The 20,254-nt window shown below is 43.5% G+C and overlaps 1 protein-coding gene across 2 annotated transcripts; it reads left to right on the top strand.

The window, feature by feature from the left end:
- Nucleotides 1–865: 865 nt before the first annotated feature.
- LSM8 (LSM8 homolog, U6 small nuclear RNA associated) lies at nucleotides 866–10,848 on the top strand. 2 transcript variants are annotated; one of them, XM_075599963.1, is made up of 4 exons: nucleotides 866–1,091; nucleotides 2,078–2,118; nucleotides 9,889–10,016; nucleotides 10,577–10,848. In XM_075599963.1, the coding sequence occupies exons 1-4, from the start codon at nucleotides 1,061–1,063 to the stop codon at nucleotides 10,665–10,667; spliced, it is 291 nt and encodes a 96-aa protein (XP_075456078.1). In that variant the 5' UTR covers nucleotides 866–1,060; the 3' UTR covers nucleotides 10,668–10,848. The 2 variants fall into 2 exon arrangements, with proteins under 2 accessions (XP_075456078.1, XP_075456079.1); XM_075599964.1 differs by lacking the exon at nucleotides 866–1,091 and adding an exon at nucleotides 1,113–1,262 and having other exon boundaries at nucleotides 2,072–2,118.
- Nucleotides 10,849–20,254: the final 9,406 nt, after the last annotated feature.

Below are 20,254 nucleotides of genomic sequence, written 5' to 3'. Positions count from 1 at the left end.
TCTCTGCCTGCACACAGAGTCAGGGGGCATACCTCCATCAATCAAGCCAGGGCTTGAAGTGGGGGGAAACCCATGATAACTACTGGCGGCCTGCCCTTAGCAGGACTTACACCAGTAGGAGAAAGATATATAGCCCCCATTTCTTACCGGGGCTACAGAGGAAAAAGACAACATGTGTATCAGCCCCAAATTATTCAATGAAAACCTCAACTAAATGATAAATATATGTACTAGTGTTATGAGACACTGCTTTGCAATACATCGCCGGCCCCTCAGGTGCTCAAGGAGTTAAAGCAGGAATTTCTATTTTTACAACTGCAAATCCGAAAAAAAATGTTTGTAGTATAATAAAAAAAATATAATAATATAGTACTCAGCATTTGAGAGTAACCCCAGAGGTCGAAGTGTGATGTTCCTAGGATGGATAGAGTGCCATTAATTGTTAATTCCAACCAGAGTATCACTACTATTTTATGGACAAACTTATGGTTACTTGTTTTCTCTCTCTTTCCGCTTTCTAAGCATAAAGATCGAATATATCTTCCTAAAATACGTTTTCCTCTGCATCCACGCCTTTATTTGATTTGAGACATACAATTGCACAAGTTGTATTTGGCAGAGCCCAAGAAGTGTCCACTTTTAGTTACATCAAAATGTTTATTTAGTAGTAAAAATCTTTGTGATGTCAGTATGTTAATGATCCTGACACTCCATGCTGTCACACTGCTCTCATCACTGTGACCCCGCACTGCGCCTCCTCGCGGCAGGGAATGAGACTGACACATTCTCAGTTATGGGGTTGTGTGCCGTCACTAGCCCCACCCCCCTTTCCTCCTTCACACGCGCAGCGGAGAGTGACGAGTGTTTCACGCGCTGTTTCCTTTGTCTGCGAGGGGTTGGTCGAGCCCGTGATGACGTGTGATATCCCGGTGACACCCGCGAGGTTAGTAGGGCCGCTGTGCTGTTCTCGCGAGCCTTTGCGTATTGAGGCGCGTGGCTTTCCCTTCTTGGTTTAAACACTGTTCGTGCGAGGTGACCCCGCGAGCGGCCAACGGGCGACATGACGTCAGCACTGGAGAACTACATCAACCGTATCCTTGGGATATCTATATTAGATGGGGCTGGGTGGTGTGTGATGTGAGGAGGTGGAAGAGGCCGTGTGTGTGCAGTCATAACATGGGGGTGGGGGATAGAGGCACACTTGTAATACCTTGGGACACGCCGAGGAACGAGAGATGTATTTTAATACAACCCGAGAATGGGGGAGGAACAGGAAATGTATAATAAAGATCAGGAGGGAGGGAGAAGCCACCCTAGTATGCTAGTGTAAGATTGGGATTTTTTTTAATATATATATATATATATATATATATATATTTATTTATTAGATATGCAAAGCGTTGGACAGGAAGGTGTACGATGCGTGGGAAGGTGCTGTGTACCTGCACAAGATAATGAGCACGTTAGATGTACACTGTAACCCAGGGCAAGATTTTATGTATCTTTGTGTATAAATCTGTATATTATACACAGACATTCTCACACATTTATAAGCATATACAGAGGTTGCATGATGCATTGTTTACACAGATAACAAAATCCCATATCCTGGTATAATCCAGAGAGGTTCCGTAGGTGTTAATGGCAATGTTGGTGCAGAATATCCTCTATCCTATCCCAACATCAAACTGGAGAGGACATTAATGCCAGCTACACGTGTGTGTGTGTGTGTGTGTGTGTTTATATATATATATATATATATATATATATATATATATATATATATAAAAAAAACACACACACTGCACTGTTTTTAAGTTAAACCTTGCTTGCTTTATTCATTGTAACAACGCCGGAAGAAGAGATCAGTGTATCTCGAAAAACAAAATTATGCGGTAAAGCAAGAGATGGTTGTATACATTTTAATTTTGTCCCAGGAGAAATTCTATTGTTATCACTAAAGGCTAGGTACAAGTGCGTTTATAAACATTACTTTTTGAACATAGACAATTTAAATAGACAAGAAATAATGATTTTTGATCTGTGCACACATCTGTTTCCTTGACGAAAGTTTCAGGAACGGTTGCTGTTATTACATCGGATGGGAGAATGATTGTGGTAAGAAATACATCAATTGTCCTTCTCATGTTTTACATTGTTTATATTTCATTACTTTTCTCCCATATGATCTAGTCATTAGGGGTAATAAATAAAGCCTTATACTGCCCCATGACAGGGCAATGTCATTAAGTGGCACCCAGAGGGCCTTCTGATGTTGGCCCAAAGTCATTGACTTTTGCTACTTTATATGGGAGACCACAACCTCGGCTCTGTCTGCTGCGATCAGACTAGAGGTCTGTCTCTTCCATTCCCAGAGGCAGAGCAGTCACGTGAGCACATTACCTGCTACGAAGTCTCCCATTCAAGTCAATGGGAGTGTTCATGCAGAAGTGCCTAATCGAAATTTCTTGCTTTGACTGGGTGAGGCGATTAAAGCTGCAGTTCAGTCTTTTTTTTTTGTTTGTTTTACATTTATTTTTTTACTTCAATAGTTTCATGTGTGCAATCTCTAATTAGCTAAAGAACAGTGTAGCTGCAGCTGAATTCGTTTTCCATTTATTGATAGGTCGAAATTTGGTGACATTAAAAGCTGGCATTTGTTTATAATCTGCTTGACTGGCAGTGGAAGCTCATGAATATTCATGAGCATTCCTGCACTGACATGTGCTAGAGGGAGGGCAGGGCTGACAAAGGGGTGTGCCAGGGCTTGTGACAGGACATGAAGGGGCAGTGCCTTAGCAAATGGCTGTTAAAATAGAATACAAGAACATTGGTCTTTCAAAGTTGTTTTTTTAAAAATAGAAAATGCTAAAAGTATTTTTTCTTACTACAGAACTGATTTATTAAAAAAAAACACACATGCAGGATATTGACTGAACTGCAGCTTTAAGGGTGGATCGGGCCGACAGCGCCAACGGATTGCCCATCCCGAGCAGAACAGAAATGCAGCTCCCCCCCTCACTTTTGTTTCCTGTGTCCCGGGTCTGATCTCGTCATTTGGATTACCCGGTTTGGCACTTACCTGCAGGGTGGCGGCGACATGTAGGACCAGCAGCAGCAGTCCTGTGGCGGTGGCAGCATCGGAGGTGTCTTCAGCCGGCGGGGGAGCTGCAGGAATCACTTCCACAGCACCGGAGCAGGTAAACAGTGTCTGTGTGAGCTGCCGGGGAACCACGTGACCGGAGCAGGAGACAGAGCGTTCCTATTGGACAGACGGCTGTCCAATAGGAACGCTTCATCTCCTTCTCCGGTCATGTCATTCCACCGGCGGCTCACACAGACACTGCTTACCTGCTTCGGTTCTGTGGATGTGTTCCTGCAGCTCGCCCGCTGGCTGAGGACACCTCCGATGCTGCCACCGCCACAGGACTGCTGGTGCTGGTCCTAGATGTCTTCGGAAAGGTAAGTATTAAGATTATTTCCAGCTGCCCTGACATTACTTGGTGCCGAGCCCACTTCTCAGTTGCCGGGTCCGGGTAATGTCCGGGTAGCTGGAAATGTGCTGGGTAACGCCGGGTACCGGGAACTTCCGGGTACTCAGTATACCACTAGCACAGAATTATGATGACAAATACATGGTTACATTAAATGAACAGAGGTTATAGAGTGGAACTAGAAAGAAAGCAAGAACAACATGTTCTTAAAGTTGTTAATAAGACATAATATACATATGGTGAGTAAAAACTGACCAAACCCTGCTAAAAAGAGTGATTATGAGAAACTCATTACTCAGCTTTTGTACTCGCTCAACCATCATGCAGAGTCAAGCCTGAATTATGAAGGTTAAGGGTGAGGAAAAGATACTGTATGCACACTAAAGTCCAAATTCACTAAGCTCCGTTAGCCTATTTACTATGACCTTAATCTAATTTAACTCCGGTTAAGCATAAGGCTTTACGCACTATAACAAATAACATGGCATTAATAAAAATCATGACGTTTATAAAGGATGTTATTCTAAATGATATGCAAATAAGCCTAAAATATATTTATCCTTTTTTTCTCTCCCTCCCCCACTCTTGCAAAAGCTCTATTTCAAGGTCTGGAGCAACACCAAGACTTAAAGCTGCAGTTCAGTTTTTTTTTAGTTTTTTTTTACATTTATTTTTTTACTTCAATAGTTTCATGTGTGCAATCTTTAATTACCTAAAGAACTGTATAGCTGCAGCTCAATTCGTTTTCCATGTATTGATAGGTCGAAATTTGGTGACATATTAAAAGCTGGCATTTGTTTATAATCTGCTTGACTGGCAGTGGAAGCTCATGAATATTCATGAGTACTCCTGCACTGACAAGTGCTAGAGGGAGGGCAGGGCTGACAAAGGGGTGTGCCAGAGCTTGTGACAGGACATGAAGGGGCAGTGCCTTAGCAAATGGCTGTTAAAATAGAATACAAGAAAATTGGTCTTTCAAAGTTGTTTTTTTAAAAACAGAAAATGCTAAAAGTATTTTTTCTTACTACAGAACTGATTTATTTAAAAAAACAAACATGCAGGATATTGACTGAACTGCAGCTTTAAGTTCTCTTCAGTTTGTTGCCAGTTAGACAGTGATAGCCCTGAAATAGGACCATTGATATCACTTTTGGATATGGTAGATATAAAGTTCTACAGCATTTTAAATGTGTGCCATGCTTAATGTGGAATTACACATTTTTAGCTAGATGTACAGCTGATGAAGTATAATCTAGTACAGGGGTCCTCAACGCGTTCCCCACAGGCACCATGGCACCCAAAAAGCCTTTTGTGGGTGCCTGTGACTGACTGGCCAACCAGTTTATAATACGGCATAGATCAGGGTTCTCTAAGACCTCACTGCACGCGCCCGCGCACGACTTGCGTGCACGGCACTTTACCGCTTTCTGCGGTCTGTAGGGAACTTTTTTAGGCTCGGGGGGGCATGGCCAAAACGGGTCGGGGGGCGGAGTGGCTGCCCGTTTACATTAGAGCTCTCCCAGGTCAGGGCAGTATGGGTAGTGAGTGCTGGCTGTGGGTGGGGGTCCCGCTAGTGTGTGAGGCGGCGGGTGTCTGGTGCGGGCGGCGGCTGTTCAGTGATGTCGGTGCGTAGGGGTGTGAGTGCGGCGGGTGGGAGACGGGAGGTGGTGAGTGGGTGCAGCGGCTGTCAGTGATGTTGATGCATAGGGGCGGGAGGCGGCAGGTGTGTGGCGGGTGAAAGGCGGCAGGTGCCTGTTGAGTGCGGGCGGCGGGTGTGAGGCGGTGGGTGGCTGAAAGGCGGGAGTGTGGGCGGCGAGTGGGTGAAAGGCAGAGGCGGGAGTGCGGCGGGTGGGTGGCAGGGGCGGGGGGGAAGACAGGGGTGTGTGTCAGTGTCTGTCACTGTGTGTGTTGTGGGGGGGATCAAAAACAGAGCTGGGGGGGTCAAAAACTGAGCTGGGGGGGTCAAAAACTGAGATGCAGGGGAGAGTGTGGGTCAAAAACTGAGATGCTGGGGGGTCAAAAACAGAGCTCAGTTAAGCCCGCCACACCCCCCACAGCAGCAGGAACAGCCGGCTCCGCCACCACCACCACCACCACCAGGGAGCATTTCCTCACCTCAGGCAGCAGCAGCAGTGTGGCCGGGGGTTGGGGACACCTGGGTTAGAGCGCACTGGCCAATGAGAGCCGTGGGGGGGCGAGACACCGGCCAATGAGAGCCGTGGGAGGGAGGGCGGACCGACGGACCAATCAAATGGTCTACAGACACTCACAACCAAGATTTTCAGTTTTATATATACAGGTAAACCCTGTTATAGCGCGCCCCGTTATACCGCGAAATCGGTCATAACGCGGTTTTGACGTGGCTCCCGTTTAATAAAAAAAAAAATAATTAAAAAATATTATTTTTTTTACTGCACACACTCCCTGCACACACTCCCTGCACACACTCCCTGCACACACTCCCTGCACACACTCCCTGCACACACTCCCTGCACACACTCCCTGCACACACTCCCTGCACACCCTCCCTGCACACCCTCCCTGCACACCCTCCCTGCACACCCTCCCTGCACACCCTCCCTGCACACCCTCCCTGCACACCCTCCCTGCACACCCTCCCTGCACACCCTCCCTGCACACCCTCCCTGCACACCCTCCCTGCACTCCCTCCCTGCACTCACTCCCTGCACTCACTCCCTGCACTCACTCCCTGCACACACTCACTGCACACACTCACTGCACACACTCCCAGCACTCACTGCACACACTCCCAGCACTCACTGCACACACTCACTGCACACACTCCCAGCACTCACTGCACACACTCCCAGCACTCACTGCACACACTCCCAGCACTCACTGCACACACTCCCAGCACTCACTGCACACACTCCCAGCACTCACTGCACACACTCTACACTGCACACACTCTACACTGCACACACTCTACACTGCACACACTCTACACTGCACACACTCTACACTGCACACCGCAGGCCCAGATCTTCCTTCCCCGGTACTGCACCTCTCCTCCTCCAGTACAGTACTACCCCTCTCTTCCTCCAGTACTACCCCTCTCCTCCTCCGGTACAGTACTACCCCTCTCCTGCTCCGGTACAGTACTACCCCTCTCCTGCTCCGGTACAGTACAGTACTACCCCTCTCCTCCGGTACTATACCTCTCCCCCAGGTCACCTCCTCGCCCTCCAGTTCAAGACCTCTCCTTCCCCGGTACTATACAGTACTTCTGCTTTTCCGGTACTACACCTCTCCTTACCCCGCACAAGCCGCCAGGTAAGGCAGCGGTGCGCAAACTGTGGGGCGCGACACTGCCGACGGGGGGCACGGGGTTTACAGAGGCCCCGCGCGCTTCCCGAAGGCACTTAAATTAAGTGCCGGGGGAGCTGCAGGGCCTCTGTAAACCTAACTTACCGTGGCTCCGGCGGCTTCCTCCCTGCGGCGCCATGGCAACGCGGCGTCAAAATGACGCTGCGAGGTCATGTGACGTCACGTTGCTATGGCAACGTGACGTCATTACGCCGGAGCGTGGGTAAGTTGGGGTTGAGGGGACAGCCGTCAAGGGGGCGCAGGGAAAAAAGTTTGCGCCCCCCTGAGGTAAGGGACACATCACTGCCAGGCAGGAGGCGGATCTCATCTGGGAAGGAGCCGCAGGGCCAGGAGGGAGGAGCCGGGCAGGAGCAGCTTGCTCACCGGCCAAGAGGAGGTGGCATAGCGGGTGTGTCACAGGCCGGTCCGGCCTACCTGTCACAAGCCCTGGTAACCAGGCGGCCCTAGCAACCGGACCCCAGCTTACATATCGCGAGAGAACCCCACCGGAGCGTCGCCCGAGAGGCGACGTAAGCACGCAGGGACGGAGCGCGCAGAAGCCATCGTTTCCTTGGGAATATTGCCCATTGTTTTATACAGAGGGAATATGTGGGGTGTTTAGATTCAATAACATGGAGAGGACTCGGTAAAAGTTTTAATACAGTGATTAGAATGGTAAAAATGAGTCATAATGTGATTAGGAGAGGGGGGGTGTCGGGAGGAGGAGGGGTGAGTGAGGAGCAGGCTGTGACTCGGAGGGCCGCGTGGGCTATGCCGCGGAGGGTTGGTAGGTGTGGGGGCCTGGGGGGGGAGGAAATGGATGCCGTGGTGGGAGGTAAGGAGCAGGTTGCCCAGCCGTTGCTAAGGGACGTGTAGGGCTTCCGGCCACCTCTTCCTTCCCTCCTCACTCCCTCCCGATCAGGCGCGCGGCGGCCATTTTTTGAAAAAAATTAGCGCGACCCCGTTACTAATGCGGTGGTCTCGGGGTGGACCCCGAGGACCGCGCTATAACGGGGTTTACCTGTATATAGATTGGTGGAGAAGCGCAGATGCAGTTTAACGATCATTAAAATAAAATATCTCCAACTGATGTCCTGGCGCTATGATGTCACAATCGGGAAGTGTTTGTTGATCAGGCAGGTGCTACTCGTGTTAGACACGGGAGTTGGATATATTTTCTTTTGATTGAGTAATAATCCCCTCAGAACAGGGCACTAATGGCCAATAATGCCCTGGCTGGAAGAGTTGAAGGCCCGAGGCGAAGCCAAGGGACTTTTACCCAGCCAGGGCATTATTGGTCAGTAATGCCCTTTTCTGAGGGGATTATTACTATTATAGGCCTATTTTTTATTTATTTTTACATTTTTCATAAAAAAGATAGACACTTTTGTAGTCATATTGATTTTTATCAGCATGATCGTCTACATTCTTTTACTGCACGTGTTTATTAAAAGGGTGTGTGTGTGTGTGTGTGTGTGTGTGTGTGTGTGTGTGTGTGTGTGTGTGTGTGTGTGTGTGTGTGTGTGTGTGTGTGTGTGTGTGTGTGTGTGTGTGTGTGTGTATACTGAGGCCGCCCTCTACACCAGCAAAACACACTGAGGCCCTCTTTGTGAATGAGAACTGAAAGCTGATTGGCTGAAAACTTAGCAGAGCGCCAAAAATTCCAGCCCATTACTGATTGGTTAAAATTCCAGCCATTATCCAATCAGAGAGCAGGGTTTTCAATAATGCCTGGAATTTAACAGTTCAGCCTATAATGCACGTTTACACTGTATCTCTTCTCCAATGATAATTTAAGTCCATATAGGAAGTTACCATAGATACCATTGTTGCAACAGTAATTACACTGCTCAGTCTGACAGTTTTGTGCAGCCAGAGCCTGTCTTTCTCTATCTGTTATATACATTTAGACTCCATATATATCCCTAACCCATTAATGCCATTTATTATACTGATATCCCCCTTGTAGGGTGTTAACCAATCAGATTTTAGGCCTATTTTACATCTGTGAACTTTATTACAGCATAGCCTCTACCCCTGATGTGATCTTAGGCTTTTGGGCATTTCTCCTACTGGCATATCAATCCTAATAAATGTATTAGCCATTTCAGCCTATATCAGGCATCATCCGATCTCAACACCTATCCTGATTTTTTTAACTTAATTTTGATACTGTTATTTCACCATTGTTAGTGTCGATTATTTTTATATTTTACTCTTGCCATCATATTTAAATATTACCAATAAACGTTATATTAATTTACCTAGGAGTGCACCACAAACGCAATTCTTTTTGGAGGATTTGTGATATCCATCACCAACCCTCTTTCCAGTCCTTGTAAATTATTGTTTTGATTTTATTCCATCATATTGTCAAATTTAAGGTCAACCCCCTTATAACGCTATGCTTGGGGTCCAAAGAATCACATCGCACTATAAGCGAATCGCGTTACAAATAATGTACAATTGTATGCATTGTACAATAAAGTATTTAGGATACCAATAATCGTGTTGTAAAGTATACAGAATTGGGAGCCACACTTGCATCGCGTTATAAGCGGATTTGCGTTGTAACGGATCCCGTTATAACGGGGTTGAGTTGTAGTTTGTTCTTGCATTTGTGACCGGACCTGTGGGTTCATTTTGTCCTTGGGGATCAGGTATTTCTAATAGTGGTGTATTTTGTTATTGGAGCCATCTGAATTGTTGAAACAAGTACGGATTATAAAACCAAGTATTTCTGAAAGGGAGGGGCACACATTTTGAATGAGTTTATCAGCTGCATAAGAGTTGTAAAGTGCACATAACCACTTGTAACTCAATATTAAAAAAAAAAACTTGGATGTTGGTCACTTAAAATAATTTTGAAGAATTTTCATGCTGATGCAATCAAATCAATCCAGCTGTCTCCAGGATCAATACAGCTACTAGATCATTACTGATAGTTGATGTGACATTATTTGGCTAACATATACATTTTGATGTCTGTCTACAGGGAATCCATCTAAATAATGAGACTAGATTCTTCCTCAAAAATAGCTGTAATTTCTTTGTTTTTATTCTTCAGGGAACACTCAAGGGTTTTGATCAGACCATAAACTTGATTTTGGATGAGAGTCATGAAAGAGTATTTAGTTCTTCCCAAGGAGTGGAGCAAGTTGTGTTGGGACTGTACATTGTAAGAGGAGACAATGTGTGAGTATTACCTCCCTTTTAATTACTAAATGTTATATTCAATCAAAACAAATCATTGAATTTTGTGGAGCCTCGCTGTATTTGTGCTATACAATCAAGCATTGCATTACGACAGGATGGAGGTGCCTTCATTTAAGTTGTCATTGCCTGCGCATGTGCAAAATAGATGTAGTGTTTTCTTTTTTTCCCCTGAAAATTGTTATTAAATCAATTGTTCATCTTACAATCAATGGCATCTTAGATTCGAGGAAATACGGTAGTTAAAAATAAAAGGGGAAGCGGGATAGCTGCTTTAAACTAGAATATTATTTTAATGTTTCTTGAAGCGGGTAACCTGCTCAGCTAGTCTTGGGGGGGCCTCATGTAGAGCTGTATTCTTTGTTATTTATCTAGAAGGGACCTGGTACATGCCACTGTTGTATTCTGATTCACGATAGTTGCCATTTTACATACAGTACTGTTGTGCTAGAACCATATTGTATTCCCTGATTCCCACATGTTTATACTCATAGTGTTTGAACATGTTGCATTTTATTTACATTCTTATTTTTGGTCTACAGGGCAGTTATTGGAGAAATTGACGAAGAGACCGATTCTGCGCTGGATTTAGGGAATATCCGAGCAGAACCCCTGAACTCTGTTGTAAATTGATTGACAAAATCTTGAATTGGAAAGGGCTGTGTAAATCTTGGGCTGTATAGGATTATTTACTTAATACAATATTGTTACAAATTGTAAGGAAATAGAAGGAACACTATACCATACCCGTTTACACGTTTTATTGTGAATGTGTTCTAGTTTGATATTTATATTAAAATGTTTCTACGTTTTATTTAAAGGCTGTGTCTCTTTAATGTAGCAGCTACAGCTTAAATTTATGGCCTCTTTTTGCATACAAGCTTTGGTTTTGACAACTACAAAGGGATGCCTAATTCCCTTTATAAATAGTTGCTACACAAGCTAAAAATTGGTTTTGCTTAATGTGGTGTTGCGTGCGTTTTTAAGGTATACATTGTCTTGGCACGTTCGCGGACTCATGTTCCCCCTGCACACTGACATAATAGTACAGGTGATCTTGAGTGCTTGAAAGCAAATTCTTCCAAGGTATCGTGTATATATATCAGCTTTGACACACGAATGTTGGATTAGTAAAGAAATATCTTCTAAATAAAGTTTCATCCTGTGCAAAATATGGCAGAGCATAAATAATTCCAAGAGAAGAACTTGGGCACTTCGGATTTCCAAAAATATCCTTGAAGAAGGCTGCACCGACAGCCAACACATAGTCTTGCTGCAATACGTATGTAATACATTTATCTTTTTGCAAATTCCAAATGCCCAAGTTCTTCTTTTGTCTTGGAATCTGCTAAAGGAAAGTAACAGGTCTTCCCATGTACTAGGAGCATTGGTCTAAGTATCCATTTATTTATCTTTTTAATCAGTGTGCAACATTTCCAATATATTTTTTAAAAACAATACTGCATCCAAATCTTAAATGAAAAAATCCAAATACCATGGACAGTGATATTTTATATATATATTTCCACAACAAATGAACACGCTAAAACCGTTGTACACTATTGTTCATTGAGGGACAGATTGTTGGTTGCCGGGTATTCTCTCTCCTTTGCACATTGCTGCAAATTTAAGTGGTAGATTTAGATTTTTGTGCTTTATAAAGAAAAAAGTGACCTGATTTACCCTAAATAGCTCTGTTGTATATTAAGTTCCTCTTTTAGCGGCTCATTTGAACATTATTGCGGTTGATACCATTTTATAAAAGATATGCTTACCACTATTACATAGTCTACAATGAAAAGACATGCAATGCATTATTAAATACTCTGAAATGGATGCTTTAAAAAAAAATAATAAACCTTGAGCACTTTTTTTTTGTGCTCATTAAAGCAGCAAAACGTGAAATTATTTAAAAAAAAAAAAAAAAATCCGTTCTGTAATATTAGATAAGACGGTCTGCACTTTTTTTTTTATACTAATGCAATTTTAATGTACAGCTCATCCTTTTGGTTGCTACAGCAACCATTTATAAAGTCATATCCACTTCCTCTTTTGAAACTGGTTCTGACGCACACCTTTTTGAGTTCTACCCATTGGCAACAAAGTATCACAAACAGATCTGTTGCTGTGTTCCAAACAGCAGACTGTCTATTTCTCTGACAGTTGTTACAATAATGTGTTATACTTTGTAATATGTTACATATCAGCTGCAGCATTTCGCAGACTGCAGCACAAAGTTAGAAGGCGGCTTTTTCATTAGGCACACAATCAGGATTTCAACAGATTTATAACAGGAGCGCCAACATATTGCCAGTATAGGTAAGAATGTAGAATTATACATTGTCACATACTTTACAAATAAGAAATAAAAGGGAATGTATTGTTGCTTTAACTTTCACAGACAATGATGTCCCTTGAGAGCATTGCTGGGTAGAGCATTGCTTTTAAGAGTGTCACTTTTTAAGTGAATATGTAGTTGGACTGGAGACTGGAACTTTTGGCAAATTCTTCTACACAAGGCAACACATGGTGAGCTATCTGACCACACTATTATCCCATTCTTGTTAGTCTGCACAATTAATCCCCCTATACACTTTATTTACTGCAGCCTTTCCTAACACTTGACTGCCTCTCCCATCCCTCCCCAAAATCCATCTGCAAACCTTGAACAGACCTTAGAATTACAAATGCAGCAGAACATTTTTGGCAAGGAAAAGGCACACCTCTGCTGTTTACTCTGCACATACTCACTTGGCACACAACAGCTTCATGCAACATTACCTACCTCTGTGATAATGAACCTGATAGTTCTCTCAACTATGTTCTTTTTGTGGCCTCATGGAAATGTTGCTCTCTATCCAATACAAACTCCTACCTCCTGGCCCACACCCAATATCACCACACACCCCGGATTACTCAAAAGCCTTGCACTATCTACTGAATGTTGGTGGAGAACTCTGAAAACCAGCACACCAACCACTACTTATCCCAATGGCAACCATCACAAATTTACAACTTTCAAACTACTCAATTTTCTATTTATACTGTTACTCTCTTTAGTAGGTGATGTTGAATGTAACTCGGGCCCTCCCTTTTCAACTCTGTCCCAGACCCCTGAGAATACCCCCTTCAAATTCCAAAAAGGTCTGTCGCCCATATAAATATCTGGAGCTTGTTGCCCAAACTGGATGAACTAAGGGCATGGTGCCTTATGCTTAAACCCAAAGTCATCATTATCACAGAAACATGGCTAATGCCTAAAACCCTCGATGCAACTATCGCCATTCAGGGATACTCCATTTCTAGGAAAGACAGGCCAAAAAGAGGAGGGGTGTTATTTTATATTGCAGACGCCTTACAATTTACACTCCTATATTGGCCCCTAAGCCCACCCTCTTTTGAAATCCTACTTGGCAAAATCTGCCTCCTCTTTTCTAAGCCGTTCTTATTGCTGGCATCTACCGGCCCCCTAAAGCCCCTCTACAATCCCTGACTGACTGATATCACCAAGTTTATTGGCTCAATTTCCTCTCTGAATGAGAAAAGTGAGCTGCTAGTTCTTGGGGTTTCAACTACAATTGGCTTGACCCTAAAAACAACAAAATCCAGATACAACTCAAGTCACTTAACCTAACCCAACTAATTTCCCAACCCACACGGACAAACCTGAAATCTCACAACCATTCCTTGCTAGACTGGATTATTTCCTCTCGTCCCAGCAGAATCGAATCCCCTGGCATCCTACCTGATATTTTCAGTGACCATGCAATAGTGTACTGTGTAAGGAAAATCAGATCACCCCAATCAAGCCCTAAAGTTCTCCTCACTGGAATATTTAGAAACTTTAACCCAGAACAGTTTCTGGCTGATTTTACCAGATGCCCTTGGTACAGAATTGACTTAATTCCCAACCCAGATTCTGCACACAACTATTTTCAATCCGAGTTCTTAAAACTCTGTGATACCCATGCTCCACTACGCAAAGTATGGGGTGGCCCACCTTCCATGGGTAACAACCGACCTTATCGCTCTACCATCTTAGGGATGGGTTGTGGAAAAGCTACAAAGTAAGTGGCACTACTAAGGATCTTAATAACAATAGATGCCTACGGAATATGTGCACAAGGCACGCAAAAACACAATTTTACTCTGACAATCTTCATCAGAATCAATAAAATCCAGCTAACTTCTGGAAGGTTATCAACAATATATTCCAGCCTTCTAGCCATCAACAACCATGTAATATCATTAAGGAGGATATTACCCTGGCAAATCCCACTGACATTGCAAATACATTCAATTAATACTTTGTGAGGTGTGCTACTAACTTATTAGCAAATGCAACCCGAACTATACATGAACCTCATTCTGGGAGTACCTCTATAGCCTCACCCTCTCCCAACACTGCTCACAGTTTTCAATTTGTCCCAGTATCTGAAGAGGAGATTACACAAGCGCTCCTCAAATTAAAACTAAGCAGCCAATGTGGACTTGACCTAATGCAATCTAAGTTCCTACGACTCGGTGCCCCAGCCATTGCCAAACCGCTTGCTTCCCTAATCAACTCAATTTGGTCTTCAAGCCATATCCGGAAGACCTGGAAAACTGCCAGAGTTGTCCCAATCTTGAAAAGTGGGGACAAAAACACTGTCTAAAACTACAGGCCAATCTCTCTTCTCTCAATACTATCCAGTCATGGAAAAAGGTGTTTACTCTCAATTAAGGGGTCAATTAAGGGGTGACCAGCCCGGAGATCAGCTACAAGCAGGAGGCAGGCATGTGAAGCAGCGGCAGCGCAGGGAGGTCTCCAAGCCGTGGCGTCCGTGAGCATCACCATGACTACCGCATGCGCGGCATGTCAGCGGGCGCGGGGAACAGCGCATGCGCGGCATGGCAGCGGACGTGTGGGGGGAATGGCGCCGCTGCCAGCCGCTTCTGCGCATGTGTGGCGTCCGTCAGCGGCGACATCACAACTGCGCATGCGCGGCATGGCAGCGGGGAACGGCGGCCGTTAGGAGCGGCGCCGGCGGCCGGCCTTGTGGGGAGAGCGGTGCCCGTTAGTCAGCGGGACACAGGGAAGCGGAGGTAGAGAAGAGGGAGGAGAGAGGCTGAGCAGCGGCTCCTCCTCTCACAGCCGGAGGACTTGCGGGGATTCCTCCATCTTACTACACCCGCAGCACCGGAAGCTCTGTGGCAGTCATCTTGGTATACCCATGGCAGCGGATGGGTGGGGGTAACGGCCGTTAGGAGCGGCGCCGGCGGCTATCGCCGCCGCCGCCGCATGTCACAGCAGGCGTGTGGGTGGAGGGGGATGGGGAGCCGTGACGTCACTTCCGTTTCACATTTCGCCCCCAACTCTCCCGTTTTACCCCATCAGAATAGATGCCACTAAAGAAGTTTCACTTCAAAAACCTATGCCAAACTTGGTGTACTGTATAGGAACAAACCTCCCTAAGTCTGCTGGTCAGAAAGTGCATCGCACAGCAGATGCTGATGCCAAGTATAGACTATGGGGACATAGTATATGGCACGGCACCCAAAACTCACCTTGGCAAACTTGATACACTCTACAACTCAATATACCGCTTTGTCCACCAATGCAACTACAACACACATCACTACGAAATGCTCAAAGAACTAGATTGGTCATCACGAGTCTAGGCGCAAAGTTCATCTCTCCTGTCTTGCCTTCAAAAACTTTCTGGGCAAGCTATCCAGCTACCTGAACAAGCTCCTCACCCCTACCACATGCAACACTTATCCGAGATCTGACTCCAAAAGACTGTTCATGGTCCCAAGGTTCATCAAAGTATCCGGCTGCTCCTCCTCTTACCGTGAACCCCACAACTGGAACAGTCTACTGGAGACTCTCACTGCCGCCAGCAGTCTAAGTTCTTTCAAAACTAAAGCTGTCACATTTTAATCTGGTCTGTAACTGTTATATACACCTATAATATATATTATCTTTAACTGTGCATGCAATGTCTTGTATATAATGTACTGTACTGTATAACCCTTTTCACTTATTGTAACCGTGTATTTGTCATTATAACTCTGTGCCCAGGACATACTTGAAAACGAGCGGTATCTCAATGTATTACTTCCTGGTTAAACATTTTATAAATAAAATGATAGAAAGATAATTGGATACTAATAGCTTTTACTTTGCCTTACCACATAAGATTATGGTACCAAGAAACTAATAGTTTTATTATATTTATTCATCTTGGAAACACAAATCTTGTTAATTTCCATAAGCAAAAAAAAAAAAAGCCATGGCTGAATGTAATGCACAAGGTCAGGAAGCCTATAAAAAAAAGTAGGCTTGTTAACTTTGTGTTTGGGGGGAATAGAAAAATGAAATTAAATGTGAGCAAAGTTTTTTGAACTGTAGCGTAATGATTTTTCCAAAACCATTATACTGCCGCATGAATAATTCTCAATTAAATGGTATATAATATAACCACCAGAACTACAACTATGCAGGACCAACATAGCTAGTAGAAGTTTAGAAAATATACCGTCATAAATCCTTTAAGCACAATCAAGCTTTTCATCACTTGACAATACATTATTATATTTCCTATCGAAGAAAAAAATATATATAACATTGAATTGTTTTCTTTCTAAAAAAAAGAATCCAATCAACAATTCCGTGTCATGGTTTTCTTTCTAATGTACTTGCATCCCAAGTATGTGGTCTACGTGCAAAGCAGACCACAAGTTATTGAGGAAATCAGACCCAGATTTGGTATACTGCCAAATGTATCTACAACCTCTGCTGACAGAGGATGAAACATTAAAAGACAACTTCCCCAAACCTCCCATCCTTGCATTCCAGCAACTGCCAAACCTCAGACAGAAGTTAGTCAATAGAAAATGTCACAACGAACTGAAGGATGCTGTTAATGGCCCAGACACACAAGAACACCATGAAGAAGGAAGATATTGCATTCCAGTGGAACACCATTTCTCACAGCCAGATCATTCCATAAAGGATTTACAGTAAACATTAAAATCCTCAACGAAATGTTTAAAAGCACTCAAGAACGGAAAACATTTGAACTAAAAATGATAATACTCTTCCACACTAAAAGGAGAGGACTTAATGCTGATCTGGGTGTTTTAACACACTATCATAATTGTTTGTAATGTTTCTCCCTGCCTCTGTTCATCTTACAATTAACCCACTCTTCTCCCCCCACACTGCATCCCTATCCCCTGCACACTGCTGATGGATGGTCTCACAGTCCCGGTCATCCATTTATTGCCCTGTCTGTTTATTGTGCATGCAATGTCTTGTATATAATGTATACCCTGTTCACTTATGTAACTACTGTATGTATTTGTAACTATGTATTATATGTCATCATAACTCTATGCCCAGGACATACTTGATTACGAGAGGTAACAATGTATTACTTCCTGGTAAAACATTTTATAAATAAATACAATTCCTTCTCTGCATCATCTGCCTCTAATGGCTATCTTGTATAGGTAAATGTTTACATTGTTGTTTTTCATCTGGTATATGAAAGGTTAATCCCTGTGTGGCTTGGCAATTGGTTGCTAAGCACCGATAGGCTATTTAAAGTATGTGATAGGGTTTCCCACCACCCTCTGAAGAAGTCGCCATCTTAGTGTGATGAAACGCATTAGGGTGACGGCATTACGTCTTCACGCAAGAGCTAGACGAGGCTGCGTCCTGCTCAGAGTGTGTTTCGGCCGCAGAATTTAAATATCCCTTACACCTAGGACCTTCTGCCTGGTATATTGGGACTTGATTTGAGAAAAGTGCCCAGCAGACTATCCATTTCCATTCCATAAGAGGACTGCAGGGATAGAGATTTCACAAGAGATCACTAGTGAGTGATATTTCACTAAATGCTGTTTTAACTTCTACCTTTGAGAGTGCACGGTTTCCCCCTTCCATATAAAATTGGTATGCATTCACGCTATGGGGCGTGCGCTTTTTTTAAATTTATTTATATATAAATGTATTGGTTCTGCCTATAAAAGAGATGCTAATAAACAAAGTGAATCCATATTATTAATCTGCTCTGCTAAGGAGGATAAAAGAAAGTTACATTGAAAACAAGCAAGGGAAGCAATGTTAAGAGTGAGGAATTCAGAGAACAGGGTTAATAAATCAACTGTACATTTCTGATTTTAATGAAAACACAAATGTTTATTACAACAGAACACACAGAGGCGTATCAAAAATATTTTATCCAAACATTGGAATATCCTAAAACTAGACCATATACGCAGTGGTGTTATCCAACATACCCCAACATATTTGTTAAAAGGCTACCAACCTCAAAAATCTGAACGCATCTAGCCTTTTGAAAACAAAAACTACCAGCAGCCCATTTATTAAACCAATAGCTCTGAAGGGAAGATATAGATGTAATACATGATGTGCTTGTTGACTCCCTCTAATCATTTTAAATCCAAGAGAACAGGGTTTCAACATGTTAATACTTTTGTAAATTGTGATACTAAAAGTGTGCTGTATTTACTTTCTTGTTCTTGTGGTAACTGACCAATATGTTGCTAAACCCAAGATAAAGCTTAAAATTGGGAATAGGTTTAATATTTCTGAGATGTTGAAACATCCTAAATGTCAAGCTCAAAATAAACCATTAAGTTATTTGCTTACCTATTCTTTTTTCTTTTAAAGCGCATAACCATCTCTATTATTTGGGTAGAGAATCTATACAGTCCAATATTAGGACACAAATGTCAATATCTTCCATTACAAAAAGGGTTCCTCAAGGTTTAAACAAGTCTTTTAGTTCACACCTGTCTATAAATAGAGTAAAGAGAGGAGAGAGATGGATAGTGGAGGAGGGAGCCTAGGTAGCCTCACTGGCACCAAAAGTGTTAACAAATTAAACATCACCCCGGGGCCATATCCTCTTTAGGGTTTAGGACCCTCCAGAACCAATTCAAACAAGGGCCAACACCCAACCATTAAAAAAGCCATAGAAAAATAAATAAATGAATAGAAGGCCCAATGATCTTAAATTCTCTAAAAAAAAAAAAAATAATTCAATGCCTGATGGCCCCCACACCCCCTAAAAAAAACCACCAAAAATACTAAATAATACAATGCCTGGTGGCCCATTTGTAATCCACAGGCATTCAGACAAAGAGTCCTCAATTTGCCTGAAGCCCTAAACAGTTCTTTGTTAATTGAAGAATCCTGAGGGGAGTGTTTGTTGAAAATCTTGTTTTCTTCTAGCTCTCTCTGCCAGCGACATGAAGATTTAATACAAAGGCCCAGCCTTGTATTGGGGCAGTCGCCTTGGGGCAGCCACAGAACACCAGGTTAAGAAGTACGGGTTATAGCAGCCAATCAGATTTGTTGCTGTAAGGCTAAGGCCCCAGTGTGTATGCTGTGTGCGAGACGGGGTGCCTGGCCGTGCTCGTTACCTGAGTCAGCGCGACCTTGTGGACTCTAGGCAACTCGTGACGGGGAGGCGTGGCGGGGGCGTGGTCATGACATCACGCGGCTGGTTTGCCCTCATAGGCTGAGCCGCCGCAGTGACATGACCAGCGCTCAGTCACCACAAGAAAATACAAAATCCTTGTCTTTACAAAATGTGGATGCGCATTGTGCCGGGGTGCCGTACCTTGTGTGCGCACACGCACGCAGCCACGGCCACTGGGGACCTAGCCTAAGATGTGTTCACCTCCCTTTATGACATCACTTGGTTGACTGACCAACCTTTTGCCAACCAAATTATGTTTTAAGAAAGGGAGGTTAAAAACTTGTTTCTGTAACCAATCCTTAGATTATTTTTTTTAGCATGTAGGAATAAAAGCAAAATTCCGTTATTTTAAAATGACACATCATTATCCTCAAATAACAGTGTTGGCTTAGCATCATGTTAATGTCTGCTCCCGATTTATGTAACACCACATTATGTGCCCTCGCCTACTGGAGTTCAGGGAGTCTGGGCCTTAGAAGGAAACATATACTGTATATCCCAAAGTGATGAATAAAGGTAGAGAAACTGTATTCAAGTGGAGTTTTGAGAGGACTAGCAGAATTTAGCAGTGGTTCCCTGAGGAAATGTTTATACACAGGAGTGAAAAACATGGGAATAAAACAAAAATGATACCTGTGGAAAACAATGTCCTAATTCAACATATTGGCACATTTATGCCACATTATGGCAACATTTATTCTAGTTCCTGATCCACATATTAGA

The sequence above is a fragment of the Ascaphus truei genome, chromosome 5 (assembly GCF_040206685.1).
Source record: "Ascaphus truei isolate aAscTru1 chromosome 5, aAscTru1.hap1, whole genome shotgun sequence".
NCBI lineage: Eukaryota > Metazoa > Chordata > Amphibia > Anura > Ascaphidae > Ascaphus > Ascaphus truei.
Note: the sequence above shows the minus strand (reverse complement) of the source record. Positions and strands in the feature narration are given on the sequence as shown.